General features: G+C 43.3%; 1 protein-coding gene across 1 annotated transcript; it reads left to right on the top strand.

Annotated features, from left to right (window-relative positions):
- The first annotated feature begins 214 nt into the window (after positions 1-214).
- On the top strand, positions 215-3,512 carry LOC124649011 (probable apyrase 3). Its single transcript, XM_047188695.1, has 8 exons — positions 215-587; positions 700-828; positions 946-1,002; positions 1,110-1,202; positions 1,326-1,531; positions 2,482-2,573; positions 2,664-2,878; positions 2,976-3,512. The coding sequence occupies exons 1-8, from the start codon at positions 318-320 to the stop codon at positions 3,294-3,296; spliced, it is 1,383 nt and encodes a 460-aa protein (XP_047044651.1). The 5' UTR covers positions 215-317; the 3' UTR covers positions 3,297-3,512.
- The last annotated feature ends 19,215 nt before the right edge of the window (positions 3,513-22,727 follow it).

The raw sequence follows: 22,727 nt of genomic DNA, 5'->3' as shown, positions 1-22,727 counted from the left end.
GAGGGCGCAGCGGCTGCGAGTCATTCTTGTTCTTGTCAAGCTGCCGGTTTCGACTTTGTTTTCTCTTTCTTTTCTCTTGTGTTTCCTTTTGGGCTTGGTGTTGTGCTGCGATCCCAGCGCGTTCGTTGTATCGGGTCGTTTGCTATATTAATATAGGGGGGCGAAAGCCTATTTCGAGGAGGATATCCTTCGGTGCTCATGGAAAATACGGCTCTGTCCGAGAGACCCTTTAAAACCCTACCCTTACAAGGAGAATACAGTACAACTCACGAGTCGGCTCAAGCAATCAGGCACCCGTTTCAAGTTCGAGTGACGCGATGGCTCGCTCTGGCAGCATCGACAGACTTGTCCTCCTCCTCCTCCTCCTCCTTGTCTCTTCGTACGCCAGCTCGGCCTTCGCCGATGGAATACTTGGCCGGAAGGGCGGCGCCATTATCAATCAGGTACCCGAGCTGGTGTCGGCGGCGCCAGGGAAGTACGCTGTGATCTTCGACGCCGGCAGCACGGCCACACGCCTCCACGTCTTTAGCTTCGACAAGAAGATGGAGCTCCTCAAGATGGGCGACGACGTCGAGGTCTATGCCACGGTATGTAAGCACGCACTATGTATCCATGTTCTTTTCTTAGGCGGAATCTAAATATTTTCTACTATAATTGTTTTACTGTTTTGCGGGTAATACTGTAATTGTTTGTCTGCAGGTAGAACCGGGGCTGAGTTCATATGCCGGACGGCCCAAGGAGGCTGCCAACTCCATGCTACCTCTTCTTGAGAAGGCCAACGGCATTGTGCCTGGCTCGCTCATGAAAGAAACACCCGTTAAACTTGGGGTCCGTAAAAAAACTAACTAGTAATAAAAAATAATTTTACCTAATATCTGAACTTTTGATCAGTTGAAACAAAAAATCCTTGACACTAGTTTTGACATTTCACAATCGAATATATAGGCGACGGCTGGACTCAGACTTATCGGAGATGATAAAGCAGAGCAAATCCTTGAAGCAGTAATTCTCTCGTCTCTAAGGCTTAGCGTATATTCCACTCACGTTTAAATACCTGCCTAGTAGGACTCAAAAGTGACCGCAACTTGTTGAACTGATTCCTAATATAGGTCAGGGATCTTGTCCATACCAAGAGCAAATTTCAGTACAATCCTAGTTGGATCAATGTTCTGGAGGGATCGCAAGAAGGGTCCTACTTATGGGTACTACCTTAACTACTTCATCTATCTGTATAGTGCGTTTACCGAAGGATCCTACTTACAGATGAACTGTTCTGCATTTTGGGCATTTTTTCAATGTTATGACAAACAGTACATTTCACGTAGGTGGCTCTAAATTATCTGTTGGGTAAACTGGGAGGAGACTATGCGAAGACGGTTGGTGTGATCGATCTTGGAGGTGGGTCCGTGCAAATGGCATATGCCATTTCTCCAGATGCTGCTGCCGCTGCTCCAGTAGTGCCTGATGGGAAGGATCCGTATGTTACGAAAGAGTATCTGAAAGGAAGAGATTACAATGTCTATGTTCACAGGTTGGAACTTCCTTACATGGCCACATGTTTCCTAATGAATGTATGTATTTATCAATGATAAAATATGGAACTAAAACATGTATTGCAGGGACATAAGCTGTTTAATTTTGCGCAAGATTTTACGGTATTAGAAATGTACCAAAATTTAGAATCTAAATATTATTTTCTTGCAAGAATATGCAAACCAATTAAAGTTTTTACTACATCACAAAACGTGATACCTAATATAGTAAAAACACCGGGATACAAGTTTCTAGTGCTTATATTGCATTTGCATAATCGGAGCAAGTGGCATATATAGATGTGAAGAATATATAAAGGCGAGAATATGTTCATTTGTTGGTCTCTAAGCACCGAAATCAGACAAGTGTGATCCTTAAGTCAAAAAAGTTGTGTTGTGTTGTTGGAGCCCCCTTTTTTTAGAAACTAGGTACAAATGCGGATACTCAGAAAGGTACCCTCACACCTATGAATGAACCCACAGCTAGTTCTTCCCCTATAAAATGGAGAAACTGGTTAGAAAAGTAAGATTATCAGTGCCAAACACAATCTAATTGTCTCCGCTATATATACAAATGATATGTCGCACCATAGCAAATTAGTTTGTATTATGTGATGGTGGGTTCACCTGAGCACGAGTCATCTGCTTCAATACGAAAAAGAAAACTTTATATAAAGCCGTATGTGTTGTCGTTGGCGGTAATTTAAGGTAAATATTGATGAAATACCCAAATGTCACTGGGATAGAGAAACCAGATGTATACTTTAATTCTGAACCTTCTTAGTAAAATATAGTTAGAGTGCAAGATATATCAAGTTTGCATATATACAAGGAGCTCTAGCTTCCACACCACCAGTATGTGTCTCTTGTTTAGTGCTTAGGAACCAAATGTACTTGTTTGCATTTAGTGTGTTGAACTACTAGAAATTCAGTGATCTTCCCATTTCAGCTACTTGCACTACGGTGCTTTGGCTTCTCGAGTAGAGATTTTCAAGGCAAAGAATGGACCAGTCAGCTACTGCATGATGGCCGGATTCAATGGTATATAACTAGGCACCCTCCTTGTCAATTTTGTTGAGTAATCAAAAATATCTCCATCTGATGTATGCATATATTTGGCGATATTTCAAGGTAAATACACCTACAACGGAGAGCAATATGACGCCATAGCGTCACCGGAGGGAGCAGCATACGAAAAGTGCAGAGAGGATGTCACCAAGGCACTGAAACTGAGCGCACCATGTGAAACGAAGAACTGCACATTCGACGGCGCGTGGAACGGCGGCGGCGGGGCCAGCCAGGCCGAGCTCTACCTCACCTCCAGCTTCTACTACATGGCATTGGACGTAAGAAACACATAAGATGTGGATATCGATCGAACCCTTGCTGCTATCTACAAGAGCTGATGAACTGTTCTGATTCTCTGAGTCTCGTCTCCGACAGGCTGGCCTCATCGACAGCAAGGCTACCAGCGGGAAGACCACCCCTGCAGCGTTCAAGGCCGCCGCCGAGAAGATTTGCCCGATGCGCTTCCAGGAAGCAAAAGCTGCATACCCAAAGTTCCGAGCCAGTGACGCGCCCTACATCTGCATGGACCTCATCTACCAGTACTCCTTGCTCGTGGATGGATTCGGTTTGGAGCCGACCAAGGAGATCACAGTAGCAGAGAAGGTGAAGTACGGCGATTATTTGATCGAAGCCGCTTGGCCTCTAGGGGAAGCTATAGAGGCAGTCTCAGCCAGAACGCGTCACCAAGATGCTTGAGTTATGTACCTAGCCCGTCCGAATATGGTGCATATGTATGAAGATGACTAAATCTGGCCTCCGATGTGGCACCCAGTTGATCAGAAAAGTCTTTCGTGGTTGCCGTTCGATTTGCTTTATTTTTTGCTTTGTGATTCGTGGTACAAATAACATTGAGTTTCATTGTGTTTCGAAAATCTGAAGCGTAATGATTCGCGGTGAAACCTAATGTTTTCATGCATGGGGTGTCCAGTGCACGGGAGAATCGCCACTCTCACTCAGTTGATGTCTAGCATCTTATCCTTTTCAGCAGTAAAACTTTAGCTTCTGAGAATGACAATGTACTTTGGGAGGTTTTGCTTTCCTTTTCGAAATAAAACAGCTCCAAGAAAAAATTGAAAACTTGTATGCATAGCTTGCCAAGTAGATTCCACTATTTCTGAAACTTGATCTTATTTGATCTGCTACATCTGGTTCAAAATGAACCGTCATGCTTATCATCTCTCAACACTACTAGTATCGAGAAAATTCTGACTGTTTACGACTTCCGGGTGGTTCGTACAAGCGTGAAACATCATGTTGTCCATCAATTTGGTGGCACTAGTGGCGGACCCAACCGGCAATTTGAGCCCGGGCAAGCCCTACTTTTCGTCTCATTAGTAAGATTTCTCTCAAGTTGATTCTTCAACTAACACAGATCTTCACAACCGATGCTCGCCGGCCGAGTCTAGGTAGCCGACTGGGGTCGCCGGGTGCTAGCTCCGTCACTAGGTGGTGCCAAGGTTGTGACACCGTAAAACAAGTGGGGTTAATACTAAAAAACCCCTAGATCCTTTTGCAAACTGTATCCAAAAGCTTTGGTTTTGTAGTTAGTGGGTGCTTTATGTAGTTGCATTGGAAACAACATAAAGCGTACGGTAGGGGGTATCGATTAGTGTAGTTACAGGCACAAAAGTTAGCGAGAAGGTGTGTATGATGATCTCACAACGAAGGTTACGTATGACTCGAGAAAAATGACACAACAATATTTTGTAAATCGGTTTGGTCGCGTCATTGGAGCGCGGCAAACTCCTATGTTAGGATCGACATAGGATGGTTGTTTCTATAGTAGATCTTGCTGCCCAAAGGTAAGACTTTTATTGGTTGTGTCTGCAGTGTCTTTGTTGAAGGCATTGTTTTGAGAGTGGGACTTTCTTCAGAGTGAAAACCTCGGATCTTTGATCTGACAAGGATGACGCTTGTGCATTGTTTTCTTCTGGAAGCATCGCATTAGGAGAACTTAAACTTGATGTGTTGTCCTGGTGGTGTTTGTGCTGCTGCTACAAGGACTGCAACACTATAGCGTGACTTTTCTTTTTTACCTTCGTCTTCTTTTTTGACTACGTGTATCCGTACTCCTATTAGGGTATTGCATTGTTGCAGAGATTGTATGTAACCGGTATCTTCACGATATTAATATATTCTCTTTATCAAAAAAATTGTGACCCTGAAATGCACAAGACTTCTCTAATGTCATATTAGAACTGTTTCTTAGCTCGCATTTGCACTTCTTTGTATTGAGTTAGACGTGAACGATCTTCCACCCCTTGTGGGGATTATATTAGTTAGGGGTATTTGATAGAAGATCAAACCTACTGTTTAAAAGTGCATGGAGTTCTTACGTGTGGTTTTGGTAATTAATGACAATACATATTCAATAATGTTAACATTGTGTTGTACTTGGGAGGTGTTCCATAGGCAATGCTTGAAGACCATACATGTGTATCAACGTTGGAAAAAAGTGAGGAAGTTGGTGTTCTTATATTGAAGTCAAGGGAAGAAAGCCCATGCTTTATTTATTTAAGCTATGAAGTACCAAGATCTTGAGAAAAATAGTTACACTAGAATAGTTTATTGGTGTCGTCTCGAGAGATTGTGATATATAGATAGTGAATAAGATCAAGTGAGGACAATGGTGATGTTCAAGGTTTGATCCAGAGAATGGTAATGCTAGAGTTCAGCCCTATAACGGGCGTCTCTTGATGAAGATTGAGTGAGCATTTAGGTTTACCTTCGAGACATTATCATAATGAAGAATGAATAAATTATATAATGGATTGATTAAGACAAAGTGTGAAGTTTTGATTCAAGTTGACCAGCACTCAAAAGCATGACGTACCGAGTGAGATCAAGTGATCTCATGGTATGGTAAGCATTTTTAATTTGTGCTTTCCAAGCTAACATGTGATTTACTACTTCGTCCTCAAACAAATGTAATTTTAGAGCATTCAACGGATATGGATGGCGGTGTACTCCAACTAAGGCGTCCAAGGCGTCTCCTGCTTCCGCTTCTTCACGTGCAAAGACCGTCAAACTCTTCCTCCCTCTTCGGCTTGGCGAGGCGCATCCTCGTGGTCAGCGGTGATGACACGCTCTCATGGATGTAGAGGTTGCCGCTACTCGTTGTGCCCATGGATCGGGCTCCTTCGATTAATGGATGACCAATGAGCTAGTTCGCACATAGGCTTACTAGGGACTTTGGTTTGTTTACATGCCACACGTGTATCAATATTTCCGAATAATACAGTTATAGCATGGCATGAAACTTATTATGAACTACCGAGATATAATAATAAGTACTCTTTATTATTTGCCTCTAGGGCGCACTATCTCCAACACATGTACCCCGCCATGTACAACGCACGGGCTTCCACCTCGTGCAGGGTGCAGTGGCCAAAGCCGTTTGCGTAGGTATTGTCTCCCTCGTAGCTCTCAGCCATGGCGTGGTCTGGTGGCGGCTTTAGTGGATGGGGGATAGAAGGCGACAATTCGAGGCTCGAGCGGTGAGGTGAGTGAATGGGAGCGTCGGGAAACTAGAAATAGAGGGAGGGTGGGCATAGGCTGGTGGTGTCTGCAAGGTGCGCAGGAACGGGCATGTGGCAACACATTGACGTTGATGTGTGCCATTGATGCGTTGCCGCCGCTGAAAAGATGTGGGGATTGGAGGATAACTCTCCTCACTGCTAGGTGGGACCCATCGTGGACACGCGTCCACGGGGCGCCTTGTTAGCCACCTGGGTTGGGTGCAGCCTAGGAACGCGGGACATGAAAACGGCATATGCCGGCCCAAAATTGGTTCTAGGGGAAAGGGCGGTTGGGTGAGATTTTTAGTCCCCCTCCCCACCTCCAAACCAAAGCCATTTGGGAGAGAGGGCGAATGGAGATGCTCTTAGCCTTTGCTTTAAGTCAAAATTTCTCACATTTGACCAACTATATTGAAAAATGTAGCCACATTTATTACACTAAATTAGTATCGCTTCATCCATTTCAAAATGTAGTTCCATATTATACCCTTATGATGCCATATATGTTACTACTCTTTTGTATCAATTTGGTGAAATTTCAAAAGTTAGTCTTAGGCCAAAAGTTAGAAGTACGGTTATTTGAGGATGGAGGGATTATGTGTGAAGTGTCCCCTTGTGGGTTTAGGCATCTTTTCATGGGATTTCATCAACTTAAAGAAAGATTTCATATAGCGCATGAGAGGATGTCATATACTGGTAATCGTCATCGAGGTTGGGAAAGTGCAAGTTTGAGATAAGCATCTCAAAGAGAATCTTTGCTTGAAGTTTTCCGTCCATTTGGTGATAATGGACATATGAATATATACCCAAGAGGTGCTTTCTCATAGTGGGTAATGGGGGATAAATTTGTGAGTTTTCACCAAAAAAGAAAAATCAAGAAAGTTATTACATCTTGATACGGGCATGATCGTCATCATCTAGCTCAACTAGATTATCAACGCAAATGTATGACTTCGATAGGATTTTCATTTTACCGGTCTCGAGCTTGTTGTTGGATCAATTGGTTATAGGATCGATAGTTGTACTATCATGGGAGGCTTGAGAGTGAGTAGCTTGTTGGTCACATCTTTCGTACAGAGCTCAAACTTTGCGTTCTTAGTATCATATTTCTTGGTTCTTGTTTGGATTTTATTCATGTTTTGATTTAAAATCTCTTTGTTATCTTCAAGACAAGAACACGTTCATCAAAAAACATATTTTGTAACAAAAACTTGTTGCATCTTTTTGTAGGGTTCGTTGCATGTAAAACAAAAAATTCTACCGCAAGAACGAATAAAACCAAGATCCAATCTATGGAAAAGCCAAGATCTAATATATGAGATCGGAGCAACGAGATAGATGAGAAATTAACCCTTAAAGATCCAAAACCTTAACGAGATTAGATCTTGTGGTTGATGAAGACGATCCTTCCGGTGCTGCAATCCGGTAGCACTTCCGTACTCGGTCACACGTACGGTGTCGATGAAGTCCTTCTTCTCCCCGTTCCAGCGGGCAGCGGAGGTAGTAGATCCCCTCGGAATCCCAGCAGCACGACAATGTGGTGGTGATGGTGCAGGAGAAATTCCTGCAGGGCTTCGCCTAAGCCGGAGCAGGAAATAGTGGGAGGGAGGAGATGTGGCGGCTAGGGTTGAGGGAAGGGGGAAGTGGTTGGCCACCCCTCTCCTCTATTTATAGAGGGAGGGTGCGGCCAGGGTTGCCCCCCTTGGCCCTCTCTTGTCTAGGGCAGGTGCATCGGGAGGGGGGAGTTTCCTTTCCCCTAAGTCTCCCCCTTTTTAGGGTTTCCCCAAAACCTAGGGGGTTTGGCCGTCCTGGGCCTTGAGGGCTGGTGCGCATGGTCCATTAGGGTTGGGATGCACCCCCTGGGCTCAGTTGGCCCCTCCCGGGGTCGTGGAACCATTGGTGCCCCTTCCGGAACCTTCTAGAAACCCTCCATTCTTTCATCAGAAAATTCCCAAACTTTTCCGAACCCCGGAAAATGACTTTCCTGATATGAATCTTATTCTCCGAACCATTCTGGACCTCCTCGTGATGTCCTAGATCCCATCCGAGACTCCGAACAATATTCGGTTCCCATCTCATATTCCATATCTTCTAAACAACATCGAATCTTAAGTGTGTCACCCTACGGTTCGCGAACTATGCAGACATGATCGAGACACCTCTCCGATCAATAACCAATAGCGGGACCTGGAGATCCATAATGGCTCCCACATATTCAACGGTGACTTTGTAATCGAAAGAACCATTTACATACGATACCGATTCCCTTTGTCTCGCGATATTTTACTTATCTGAAGTTTGATAGTCGGTATCTCTATAACTAGTTCAACCTCGTTACCGATAAGTACTCTTTACTCGTACCGTGATATGATATCTCTTGTGAACCAGTCACATGCTTGCAAGCTACTTGGATGTCATTCCACCGAGAGGGCCCAGAGTATATCTATCCGTCATTTGGATGGACAAGTCCCACTATTGATCCACGTGCTTCAACCCTATACTTTCCGAACACTTAATGCCACCTTTATAACAACCCATTTACGAAGTAGTGTTTGGTGTCATCAAAGCATCCATCCGGTGTAGGTGATTAACATGATCTCATGGTCGAAGCATTTAGGTCACTATGTATCTTAAAGCTTGAAGCACAACGAACTAAATGACTTGATCATATGCTACGCTTACTATGAGTGTATGTCCATCACATCATTCACTTTAATGATATGATCTTGTTATTAATAACATTCAATGTTCATGATCATGAAACTATGATCATCTAATAATCAACAAGCTAGTTTAACAAGAGGCTTACTAGGGACTCTTTTATGTTTACAAAGCACACAAGTATTAATGTTTCCGGTTAATACAATTATAGCATGGGATGCAAACATTTATCATAAACACAAAGATATAATAATAACCACTTTATTATTGCCTCTTGGGAATATCTCCAACGGTCTCCCATTTTCACTAGAGTCAATAATCTAGATTACATGGTAATATACCTAACACCCATGGCGTTCTGGTGTCGGTTATGTTTTTCTCTAGGGAGAGGTTTAGTCAACGGATCTACTACATTCAGATCTGTGTGTACTTTGCAAATCTTTATGTCACCATCTTCGACATACTCGCGAATACAATAAAAACGTAGCTTGATATGCTTCAGCTTCTTGTTTGACCTTGGCTCATGTGCATTGGCAATGTCACCCATGTTGTCACAATAGATGGTCATTGGATCCAACGCACTAGGAACCACACCAAACTCAGTAATGAACTCTTCATCCATATCGCTTCTGATGAAGCTTCCGAAGCAGCTATGTATTCTGATTCAGTTGAAGATTTCGCCACCACGCTTTGCTTGGCACTCATCCAGATCACTATTGCACCACTCAAAATAAATACATACCCAGATTGAGACTTAAAGTCATCTAGATCAGTGTTCCAACTAGCATCGGTGTAACTAGTTACAGTGACCTCTTGGTCACCTCCATAACAAAGAAACATATCCTTAGTCCTTTCAAGTACTTCAGGATATTCTTGACCGCTGTCCAGTGTTCCATTCCAGGATCACTTTGATATCTGCTGGTCAAACTAACAATATGAGCGATATCCGGTATCGTACATAGCATGGCATACATGATAGAGACTACGGCCGAGGCATAGAGGATTTTTTTCATCCTTTCTCTTTCTTCTACCGTAACCGTACTTTGAGTTTTACTCAAGGTCTTACCTGGCAACATGGGCAAGAACCCTTTCTTGCTTTCATCCATTCTAAACTTCTTTAGAACTTTGTCTAGGTATGTACTTTGTGAAATCCCTATTAAGCATCTATATCTATCTCTATAAATCTTGATGCCTAAAATTTGCTTCGCCAATGTCCTTCATTGAAAAACTTTTATCCAAATAGCCTTTGACACTTCCAAGAAGTTCTATATCATTCCCAATCAACAATATGTCATCCACATACAGTACTAGGAATGGTACAGAGCTCCCACTCATTTTCTTGTAAATATAAGCTTCTCCAAAAGTTTGTATAAATCCAAAGTCTTTGATCACCTTATCAAAACATCGGTTCCAACTCCGGGATGCTTGCTTCAGTCCATAAATGGAGCGCTGAAGTTTGCATACCTTGTCAGCATCTTTAGGATCGACAAAATCCTTGGGTTGTACCATATACAACTCTTCCTCAATGTCACCATTAAGGAACACCGTTTTGACATCCATCTGCCAAATTTCATAATCGAAAAATGCAACGATTGCTAACAAAATCCTCACAGACTTTAGCTTCGCTACAGGTGAGAAAGTCTCATCATAGTCAACTCCTTGAATTTGTCGGAACCCTTTCACGACAAGTCGAGCTTTGTAGACAGTAATATTACCATCAGCATTTGGTTTTCTTTTGAAAATCCATTTGTTCTCAACAGCCTTGCGGCCATCAGGTAGGTCCACCAAAGTCCATACTTGGTTTTCAAACATGGATCCCATTTCGGAAATCATGGCTTCTTGCCAGTTGTTGGAATCCAGGCTCATCATTGCTTCCTCATACGTTCCAGGGTCGTCATTGTTTTCAATCAACATGTAAGGCGGGGTCATACCAATCAGGAGTGGTACGATTCCTCATCAACCTACGAGGTTTAGTAGTAACTTCGTTCGAAGTTTCATAATCATTATCATTAGCTTCCTCTCTTATTGGTGCATGCGCGCGGCACAAGAACATCTTTCGGTGCTGCGCTACTCTCAACTCCAAGAGAATGTTCAATAACCTCGTCGAGGTCTACTTTGCGTGCAGGCACTTCTTTCGAGAGAAACTCCTTCTCAAGGAAGGATCCGTTCTTGGCAACAAAAACTTTGCCTTCGGATCTGTGATAGAAGGTATACCCAATTATTTCTTTAGGGTATCCTATGAAGACGTATTTTTCCATTTTGGGTTCAAGCTTGTCAGGTTGTAACGTCTTTACATAAGCTTCGCAGCCCCAAACTTTAAGGAACGATAACTTAGGTTTCTTACCAAACCACAATTCATACGGTGTCATTTTAACAAATTTAGATGGTTCCCTATTTAAAGTGAATGCGGCTGTCTCTAATTCATAACCCAAAAACGATAACGACAAATCTGTAAGAGACATCATAGATCGAACCATATCTAAGAGAGTTCGATTACGATGTTCGGACACACCATTACGCTATGGTGTTCCCGGCGGTGTCAACTGTGAAAGTATTCTGCATTTCTTTAAATGCATGCTAAACTTGTAACTTAGATATTCACCTCCGCGATCAGAACGCAGAAACTTAATCTTCTTGTTACGCTGATTTCTCGAAAGTTTCAGACTTATGTTTCATAAAGTAGATATACCCATATCTACTCAGATCATCCGTGAAGGTAAGAACATAACGATAACCACTGCGCGATGCTACACTCATTGGACCGCACACACCGATATGTATTATTTCCAATAAGTATGTAGCTCGCTCCATTATACTAGAGAATGGAGTCTTGGTTATTTTTCCCATCAGACATGCTTCACATCTAACAAGTGATTCAAAATCAAGTGATTCAAGAATTCCATCGGAATGGAGTTTCTTCATGTGCTTCACTCCAATGTGACGAAGACGACAGTGCCACATATATGTAGAATTATCATTTAATTTTATTCGTTTAGCACCAATGTTATGAACATGTGTATCACTACTATCGAGATTCAATAAGAATAAACCATTCATCCCAGGTGCATGACCATAAAAGATATTATTCATATAAATTGAACAACCATTATTCTTAGACTTGAATGAATAACCTTCTTGCAATAAACAAGATCCAGATACAATGTTCATGCTTAACGCGGACAGAAAATAACAATTATTCAGATTTAAAACTAATCCCGAAGGTAGATGAAGGGGGAGTGTGCCGACGGCGATCACATCGACGTTGGATCCATTTCCAATGCGCATCGTCACCTCATCCCTCTCTAGTCTTCATTTATTCTGCAGCTCCTGTTTCGAGTTACAAATGTGAGCAACCGAACCAGTATCAAATACCCAGGCACTACTACGATTACTAGTAAGATACAAATCAATAACATGTATATCAAATATACTTTTCTTCTTGATGTTGCCGCTCTTCAGATCAGCCAGGTACTTGGAGCAGTCCCGCTTCCAGTGCCCATCGCCCTTGCAGCAATAGCACACTGTATCAGGTTTGGGGCCAGACTTGGGCTTCTTAGGAGGCGCAGCAGCTTTCTTGCCGCCCTTCTTGAAGTTGCCCTTTTCCTTAGGCTTGCCCTGCCTCTCGAAATTGGTGGTCTTATTAACCATCAACACTTGGTGATCTTTCATTATCTCCACTTCAGCAGTTTTCAGCATGGAGAAGACTTCGGGCAACTCCTTGTTCATGCAATGCATATTGTAGTTCCTCACAAAGTTCTTGTAACTAGGTGGCAGTGATTGGAGGACACGATGAATCCTGATGTCTACGCACGCTTCTATTCTTGTAGACAGTGTTGGGCCTCTAAGTGCAGAGGTTTGTAGAACAGCAGCAAGTTTCCCTTAAGTGGATCACCCAAGGTTTATCGAACTCAGGGAGGTAGAGGTCAAAGGTATCCCTCTCAACCAACCTGCAATTACGATACAAGAAGTTTTGTGTGTCCCCAACACACCAAATACACTTGTTAGATGTACATGTGCACTAGTTCGGCAAAGAGATAGTAAAATGCAAGTAAAACAATAAATAAATAAATGGTGATTCGATGTTTGGAAACAAGGCCTAGGGATCATACTTTCACTAGTGGTCACTCTCAACAATGATATCATAAAGGAATATAAATATAAGCACTTCACTATGCTACTCTGAACTACTCTCCGGCTGGATAACGAACACTAATTCACCGCGTAGGGCTGCAAAAGCAAACCTCAAAGATGTATTCCCAAGTACTAATGAACACCCCGCGCTGCACTTTGACCATTCATAGGAGGTACTAACACACCACAATTTCATAGAGACATCCAACTCAAATCATAATTCAGTGAACAAGTATTCTGTGAAATATAGCCTAAGAGACCCACATGGTGCACACACTCCACCTTTACACATGTGGGACAAGGAGTCTCCAGAGATCACATAAGTAAAATCCACTTGAATAGCATAACGACATCCAGATTACAAAGCTCATGGTCACATAAAGATCACACCATGGTAGAGAGGGATAGACCACATAGCTACCGGTAGAGCCTCAACCCCGGGGGAGAACTACTCACTCCTCATCGTAGGAGTCAGCAACGGCGATGGAGATGGCGGTGGAGTCGATGGAGATGGCTCCGGGGGCAATTCCCCGTCCCGGCAGGGTGCCGGAACAGAGACTTCTGTCCCCTGGATCTTGTCTGCGATGGTGGTGGAGCTACGGAACTTTTCATGGGCGGAGGCTTGTATATTTACGGTTTTTACGTCGGGAGCTTTATATAGGAGGAAGAGCGAGGTCGGTGGAGGCCTGGTGGCCCCAGACCACCCCTAGCCGCGGGCCAGGGCCAGGCCGCGCCTAGGGTAGGTCTGGCCACCCTGTGGCCCCCCTTCGTCTCTCCTCTAGACTTCGTCTTCGCTCCGACAAAAATAGGAACTTTGGCTTTTGTTTCATCCAATTCCGAGAACATTTCCTGCACAACTTTTCTGAAATACAAAAACAGCAGAAAATAGGGAACTGACACTGTGGCATCTTGTCAATAGGTTAGTTCTGGAAAATGCATAAAAGTTCCACAAAGTGTAAACAAAACATATAGCAGTTGGTGTAAAACAAGCATGGAGCATCACAAATTATAGACACGTTTGCAACGTATCAACATCCCCAAGCTTAACTCCTGCTCATCCTCGAGTAGGTAAGTGATAACAAATAATTTTTGAGGTGACATGAATCCAACACAATCTTGATCAAGCATGTAAAGCATTGTAAGCTGGGATCAAAGTACTCTAAACATAGGCATGATATATATAATTCAATAGAACTTAGCAACTATGTTATAACATGAAGAGTAACTCAAACAAAGGATCATGAATAATAGTGCATTGGAAGCAACTGTTTGTTTATGAGCATAGAGTAAACATAACAAATTGGTACTCAACATGTCCTTTATGGAGTAGCAAAACATAAATGCTAGGACACCTTTAAAGTTCAAAGGGTGACTAGATACAAGTAATCCGAGAACAAGCAATAGCACACAATCATGAATCAATCAATAATAATTTTGGGACTATGCACATTACACTAAGAATGACAACTATGCTCTCTTAATTGGTGCATAAAGTAGAAGGTGAAGACTCAACATAAAAGTAAAAAAGAGGGACTCTTTGCAGAGTAAGCAAGATAAACAAGTTTTATAAACCTTCCAAAAAGTATGGTACTTATTATCTTTTAGCTCTCATTACCCCTATCATAAGCATATTGAATGGTTAAAGTTAATGTGAGTCAAAAATGAGCTATATGCTTGCAAATCACAAGTTGAAAATCTCATGCTCCTTGAATGCGAGTACCTAAACCTCATGCTACTCAAATTAGGTCCCAAATAAGTTCTTGTCATTGTAAGTATACATGTATCATTGAGAACTGCCAACGGGGTACCTCTTGCCCGATGATATGGAGGTACTCTTGTGGAGCAATCCCATGCCAAAATGACGAGACAAACAGACAGTGAGCATCTCAGCAATTTTTTATTTACTATGACTATAGCTTTTTATTGCAAATTCTTCATAGAATGCTCACTATGGTTTAGCTGTAAATTTCCACCATGAATGATGCATGGCTTAGATTAGCGGCCCAGGCGTTTCTCTAACTCATATACAAACTCTATGGACTTATAAGTTTCAATTTTATTTCGCATCGCTAGGCATCCATAAACAAAAGAACATGCCATCAACTAAATATAAGTGCAATGTCGAAAGTGTTCCCCGTGAAAGCATGGTTATACTAACTCCCAACTAGCAATTTGCAAACATGTAAACTTCATAAGATAGGCACAATGATCAAGTTTATTAAGTGCAAGAAAGTAAATGTGCCATCAAGTTCGTGAGAGATGTACTGACTAATTTTCTCATGCCAAAATTTAATTTGGAAGATAAATAAAAACATGATGAATTACTTGGAATAGCAATAATGCTACTAGGTAGATATGGTGGACACGATTGGCAAACTTTTTTTTATTGGTGGTTGGATGCACGAGTAGAGTTCATACTCAGCACAGGCGGAGGCTAGCAAAAGACTGGGAGCGACCAACTAAGAGAGCAATAGTGGCCATAATCATGCATAGCGACAAAACATTATCAATCAAAGCATAAAGTGATATTACAAGTCAAAAACTAAATGATCATAGAGGCTTTAGTTGACTGGTTATAGTCATAACATGGTATAAGCATGTGCCAAGTCAACCCAATAAAGGATCAAAGGAGAATACCACAATATTATGCTTTTATGATAGGAACAACACATGATTCTTTCAATGACACATTATGCACTCTCAGATATTGAGACAAGTCATGCTACAATAATAAATACTAGGGTTTTCTATTTCCGTGCCCTCGGGTCCTTAGTTGTGCTCAGTTTTACCCAGCTCGTTAGTTTTTCCTCAGTTTTCCCCTCCCTCTAGTTTGAAACCCCTCGCTGACGCTGGAACGGTGGTTATCATCTGGTCAGAGGCCTTGACCGTTAATCTGACGGGTCTGGCTGCACAGGGGCAGTTCCTCCCTGACCGTCTCGTGCTGATGGGTAGGGTTAGAAGACACGTCGGAGCAGCCATCCATCTATCGCTGACGTGTGGGCCGTTTTATTGCCCTTTATTTCCTGATTGTATACGTGGTGCTGCCAATGATAAATGGGGCCACTCTATAGGGCTAGCGCAACAAATGACCAGTGAGGTCGTGTATTTTTCAGGAAAAGACATATATTGCCGCTCTGTGGGGCTGCCGCAGCCAATGACCACTGGGGTGAATCTTATGCTAAACATGGTTGGAACCTAGTGTTGTGTATCTCATTAGAGCATCTCCACCAGCAGCCCCCAAATAGTCGCCGGCAGGGGCGCCGACACAGCATCCTCTATTTGGGGATGCTGCTCCCACACCGGCGCCCCCCATACGCCAGCCCCGATAGATTTTAAAATTTAAAATGATATTTAAAACCCAAATTCATACGAAATTTATACAAAAGTAGCTCGAATTTAAACATAACTCAAACTTAAACTTAATCCTGATCTACTGGCCATCGGTTGGGGCGCTCGACGGCCCTGCCTCATTGTCGTTCTTCCCCATTGCCACCTGCGTCTGTGCCTGCTTCTCCTCCCTTGCCTCGCGCATCTGGCGGTGGAGCATGGCGACCGGTGTCGCAGGGGCTTGCCGACGGTGTTGTCCCCGCGCTTCCAGCCTTTCACGAGAAGCTTCCATCTCGGCACGCCTCGCCTACTGGCGGGCGAACGCCTCATAGTGGCGATGAGCATTGAGCTCCGTGAGATTCTGTCGCTCTGCCTCCATGAGGCGGCGTCCCGCCTCCTGCGTGGCCACTCGCTGGCGCGAGATCTCCAGGACGTGCTTGAGATTCGCGTCATTGACGAACTCGCGCTCCTCCTCTTTCAACCGCTGGTATCATTGCGCGTTCAGCGACGCGAGGATCGCCGCCTGCTCCGGGTGGGTGGGGGCCTGCGGCGGCTCGCCCGACTGCGCTGCCTCCTCCGCCGCCTTTGCTTCCGCATCTGCGACGTAGGCCTCATGCCACCCCGCGAACCGTGGGTCCTCATCCTCGTCGGAGCTGTACTCCACGTCGGCCTGCGGCTTCGGCTCCGGCTCCGGCTGCGATGGTGGTGGAGGCAGCGCGCGGCCGTTGAGGCCAAGCATCGAGTAGGTGGTCTTCAGACGGAGCGGCATTTTGATGTGGAGAGGAGAGAATGGAGCGGCGGTGGTTGAGATGAGAGGAGAGAATGGAGCGGTGGTGGTGGACGGCGTACGTACTATATAGTGGTGGCAACTACCCACATTTACGGCGACTGGACGCCGCGTGGCCAGTCGCTGCCCTCGTGGCCGCCTTGATTTCCGCGTAGGAGACAATTAAACACCGACGACCAACCTTCCGCATCTTGGCCGATGCGAACCGTCGCTGCCGATGCGAACCGTCGCGTCCTCTCGCTGACAAGGCGCCCCCACAAGCTATATAGTACTGTATTTTGGTGTGGCTCTAACCACGTATTTTGGCGTACAATTTCCTAGTTGTGCTAAGTAATGCGCGCGATAATTTTAGCATGCATGAACATCTTATAAAAGTGAGGGATCCCAAAAGTGAAAGCATGTACTAGCCTCTCGGATCAAATACATATCAATATTCCCAATCAAGTTGGGATAGAATTCAAATCATACATACGGATGTACATGGACACATCAAGAAAGTGGATAAGCCTTTTTGAGACGGAGGTAGTAGTTCGAAAAATTGTATCCCAATTTGAAATTGAAAATTACAAATTTATCATAATTTATCCCAATTTGCGGCGTCGAACACGGCCGTGCAGCGATGGGTAGAAGGGTCGGGACGACGGGCGGCTGAGGGGTGGTCATCTAAGCCATCCGCAAACTCGGACATGGAGGAAGGCTGGATCTGCAGCTTTGCAACCACTCTTGGCACCACCGCCGTCTTGGTGTACTTCATCAGCAATGGGATCTGAGGAGGGTTGGATCACCGGCTTCGCAGCGCGGTTGTAGATGATGGCTTAAATCGTCTTGGCATCGATTCGCACGACCGCCGTCGCAGAGATGTTGTTGGCGATGTCTTCAATGTTCTTGGCATCGATGACCACTGTCGGCACGGCCACCGTCTTGGTGTCCTTCATCAGCAACAGATCTGAGAAGAGAAAGGAAAGTGAGATAGAGAGAGACATTTCAACTATTTCTGAGGGTTAGATCCTAACCGGCACTCTTAGATCCACGCCGCCGCACGCACGGTTAGATCCACGCCGCCACACGCACTCTGCAGTTCCGCGCCGCCGCGGTCGCTTGAGTAATAAGAGAGGAAATAGGAGAGAGGAAGATGCGACTGGACTATGCGACGTCCAGGGTTGGTAGGTATGTGCTCTGCTATTCTCTCTGTATGCGTCCATCGAGGTAGAGAGAGATATACAGGCCGTCCGATCATAAATGATCCAACGGTGCAAACGTACGTTGAGCTATCAACCAACCAAGATCTGTGTGACATACATCTCGACCAATGAGAGATCATCCAGTGAGTACAAGTGAGGAAAACTGAGTAGAACTAAGAGGGGGAAAAGTGAGGAAATGTTTATCGGAAGGGCAAAACTAAGTAGGACTTAGTAAAACAAGTGGACCCGGAGGGGGAAAACTGAGTAAAACTAAGTAAAACAGGGGCACCCAAATAATAAAGGGAGTAAGGGAAATTGAAGCTTTTGGCATAAAAATTGTTAGATTGTGTTATTTGCACAATATAGTACATTTTGGCCGACGTGATATTGTTTGCAATTCAAACATACACAAGTGTGACGAATTTGGACTCATTTGGACAAAGTTTGTAAGCATAGTGGGTATTTGGGAGGTGTGTTGAGTAGAAAGCCATGCATCTTCATAGCTAGTAGCTCATGGACTAGGAAGTGGTTTTGTGAAAAACTACATATCTCTATATTTCCTTTTCCATTATTATTTCTCTAGGTTGTTGGTAACATAACAAGACTCCATGGGAAGGTTCCACCATGTTTTTAATTATTTTGAATTAAACTAAACCCAAAACTATATTTTTTGAGTTTAGTCACTTAGAAAATGATAAATGTGGCTTAAGCAATAACACATACATTATTGTGATTATTCAACATACAAAGGGATCCCCAATACAAATTGTTCATACAAGGGAATCCCAATACAAAGGGACCCCTAATACAAATTGTTCATACAAAGGGATCCCCAATACAAATTGTTCATACAAAGGGATCCCCAATACAAATTGGTCATACAAAGGTATCCCCAATACAAATTGTTCATACAAATTCAAATTAATTGTTCAAATCTTTCTCTTGCTCCTGGTGTGACTTGCCGGGGCCACCACCTTACTCAGGTTAACCCTACCAGGGATATTACCAGTGTCTGCCTTCCTTTTGCCCTCTTTCTTGTTCTTCTTCTTCTCGGGTTGTGCCAAGACGGAGACAACCATATCATACGAAGTTTGTGCTCTTTCTTCTAATGCATTTTCTTCCCTCGCTTCTACAATCTGCTCTTCTATCTGTTCACTCATCTGGCGCAACATTTCTTCAACGGCCTCTCGATCCATCGGTTCAAGCAGCTCTCGATCCATCTGTTCCCTCTGCTCTCGATCCACCGGTTCAAGCAGCTTTCGATCCATCGGTTCAAGCAGCTCTATCTCGTCATGTTGAATTGCTGCTTCAATCTCCTCATGTTGAATTGCTGCTTCATTCTCCTATGCATTTGCTGCTCCCGCCTGATCTTCCATTCCAAAAGCTGGGTCAACTTGATTTTTACAAAGCCTAGCAATGTGTCTAGGGATTCCACAATGTTTGCACTCACGTTTTTGAATCAGTGCACCACCCTCTGCACTAGCTATGATCCCATTCTTCCTCGGCCTACCTGCCGGTCTAGTCAAAAGTAGAGAGTACAGTTTGAAGCCTGGATCGACTTTCATCCATTGGTCTTTTCCCAACAAGGTAGGAACATTCATAGCATATGCAGCCCTAAATTTGGCAACAAAGAAATACTCTGACACATACTGATCAACTTCACCTTCTGCACCCCCTACAACACTCATGAAAAACAATGCGTGTATGCAGGGTATCCCACGGATCTGCCATCGCCTACAATGGCATGTCCTATCAACCAAACTCAGTGGATACCTCCACTGCCTATTTTTACTGTCAGTGTAGGTTACATCAGCCTTCATTCCTTTTCTGAGGCATTTCATCTTCAATTGTTTTTCCCTGGCATGCAAAGACTTAATCAAAGATGGGATCATGAGATGGCCTTGATATTGTTTGGCTGCAATTCTTTGACGCAGATCGATCTTTATCATGATAATCTATCTAATCTTATCAAATATTTGCCACAGCATAAGCTCTTTCAATGACTTGACCTTTCCATTGAAACTCTCCACAAGGTTACTTGTTACATAGTCTACCTTGCAAATTTCATTGAATTGGCTTCTTGACCACACCCTACCATGATGTTCATCCAAGTACTCCTTCACCCCAGGTTTTTGTTTATATATACAACACATCCAAATGAAACAGATGCTTCCTACTGCTGCATGTGTATGAAGCTGGCCATAGGTTGTCAGTAAAAACTTTACCCTTGAATTTCTTTGTAAAATTATGTACCAAGTGTCGCATACATTCCCTATGCTCCACTCCAGGGAATACTGCTTCTACTGCAATCTCCAAACCTTTGCAAGCGTCTGTGTGGATAGCAAGTCCTGGTAGTTGACCTATAAGGTCTCGCAAATTCGGCAGAAACCAAGTCCAACTTTCCTCTGACTCAACCTCCAAAACTCCATCAGCAACAGGGAACATCCAATTGTGTCCATCAACTGCAGTAGCAGCAACTAGTTATCCTTTAAACCTGCCATAAAGAGTTGTTGCATCCACGGCCAAATAAGGCATGCAACCATCCAGAAAGTCATTCCAACAAGCTTTGAAACACACAAAAGCCCTTCTAAAACATTCCTTCTGCATTATCCTCCCGCTTTTCAATTTGTAGGGAACTATATGCTTGTCTATCGCTACAACACTGCCTGGACTAGCCATCCCCACTTCAGCTTTGAAAGTGTAAAGCAACAAAAAGCTTTCATTCCTTGGATCATTGATCCTGTCAAGAGCCATTTCCTTTGCATAGAACATCCTCATGTAAGGTATTTGTATATCAAACTTCTCATTTATCTTTTTTGGAGTGTTTTTGGACCAAGTGAAGGAGTTTCTCTCAGCCAATCTATGATTGCATCTCCCAACCACCTAGTCTTCGCTAGCTTTGTTTTCTCCTCTGGCGCTCCCCCTCGAGGTGGACAACTATGGTCGATCAAGTTCTTCTTTATCTGAAACATACTGATAAGGGATGTCAGTAACAGTTAAAAAAATTTACACCGTGATCTAAAATACACAACTTGTTGGCGTAGTACCTGAACCAGGGTGCTTTTGAGCATTGTGGATGCATGCAGCCTCCACCTACACCTCTTGTATGGGCATTTAACTGTGAACCTACCTGGCTTACTTTTAATAACCTCATAATCATTCTTGGTGAGAATGCAATATGTAGTAATTGCATTACGGCAGTCCATCATCATTTGGAATACGGTGCCTTCTCCAAGCTGAGGATCCGCCCTGTTCCACTTAATTGTTGGCAAGTCATTGATAACGCGTGAATCACACGTCCGTTGGGAACCCCAAGAGGAAGGTGTGATGCGTACAGCAGCAAGTTTTCCCTCAGTAAGAAACCAAGATTATCGAACTAGTAGGAGTCAAGGGCCACGTGAAGGTTGTTGGTGACGGAGTGTAGTGCGGCGCAACACCAGGGATTCCGGAGCCAACGTGGAACCTGCACAACACAATCAAAATACTTTGCCCCAACGTAACAGTGAGGTTGTCAATCTCACTGGCTTGCTGCAAACAAAGGATTAAATGTATGGTGTGGAAAATGATGTTTGTTTGCGAAGAACAACGAGAGAACGAGTTTGCGTAGATTGTATTTCAGATGTAAAAGAATGGACCGGGGTCCATAGTTCACTAGTGGTGTCTCTCCGATAAGAAATAGCATGTTGGGTGAACAAATTACAGTTGGGCAATTGACAAATAGAGAGGTCATAACAATGCACATACATATCATGATGACTACTATGAGATTTAATCAGGGCATTACGACAAAGTACATAGACTCCAACATGCATCTATGCCTAAAAAGTCCACCTTCGGGTTAGCATCCGCACCCCTTCCAGTATTAAGTTGCAAACAACAGACAATTGCATTAAGTATGGTGCGTAATGTAATCAACACAAATATCCTTAGACAAAGCGTTGATGTTTTATCCCTAGTGGCAACAGCACATCCACAACCTTAGAACTTTCTGTCACTGTAACACCCCAAATTTCAATAAAAAGAAAGTTAGAGAATTCCAGAAAAGCAAAATTTCAAACCAACAAAAACTTTTCTATTTTGCATATAGTACCATGCATAGGACTTGTGCATTTGAGTGATATGCCATGATGATTGTTATTACTTGTATTTGATATGCTCTAAAACCCTAGGGTGATCATGTGAAGATCACCAACCAAATAAATCAAAGAGAAAGAAAAACCAATATTTGGAAAAACCTAAAAACCCTCACATATGCCCTATGGCATTTTTATAAATTTTGACCCTAGACCTATTTGGTCTTCACCATTAGTTGAATAATGTTATTAAACACTTATTACAACTTTTGGAATCAAAGGTTCACAATTCAAATGAATTTCAAACACAATTCCCACTCACATGAGATAATGGCCAAATCTGCCAAATTTAGTCTGATCACCACTTTGAGCCCCTGCAATTCAATTTTCTCAAACCAATTCTTGCTAACTCCTTGCACCATTTCAAAGTCAACATCAAGGTGAACAAC

This window comes from Lolium rigidum, chromosome 4 (assembly GCF_022539505.1).
Source record: "Lolium rigidum isolate FL_2022 chromosome 4, APGP_CSIRO_Lrig_0.1, whole genome shotgun sequence".
NCBI lineage: Eukaryota > Viridiplantae > Streptophyta > Magnoliopsida > Poales > Poaceae > Lolium > Lolium rigidum.
Note: the sequence above shows the minus strand (reverse complement) of the source record. Positions and strands in the feature narration are given on the sequence as shown.

Excerpts from the sequence above, each read along its gene's own strand:
- LOC124649011 (XM_047188695.1), top strand. The coding sequence starts at position 318 with ATGGCTCGCTCTGGCAGCATCGACAGACTTGTCCTCCTCCTCCTCCTC. Across the intron at positions 588-699 it reads ACGTCGAGGTCTATGCCACG|GTAGAACCGGGGCTGAGTTC; the intron begins GTATGTAAGCAC and ends GTTTGTCTGCAG. Across the intron at positions 829-945 it reads AAACACCCGTTAAACTTGGG|GCGACGGCTGGACTCAGACT; the intron begins GTCCGTAAAAAA and ends TCGAATATATAG.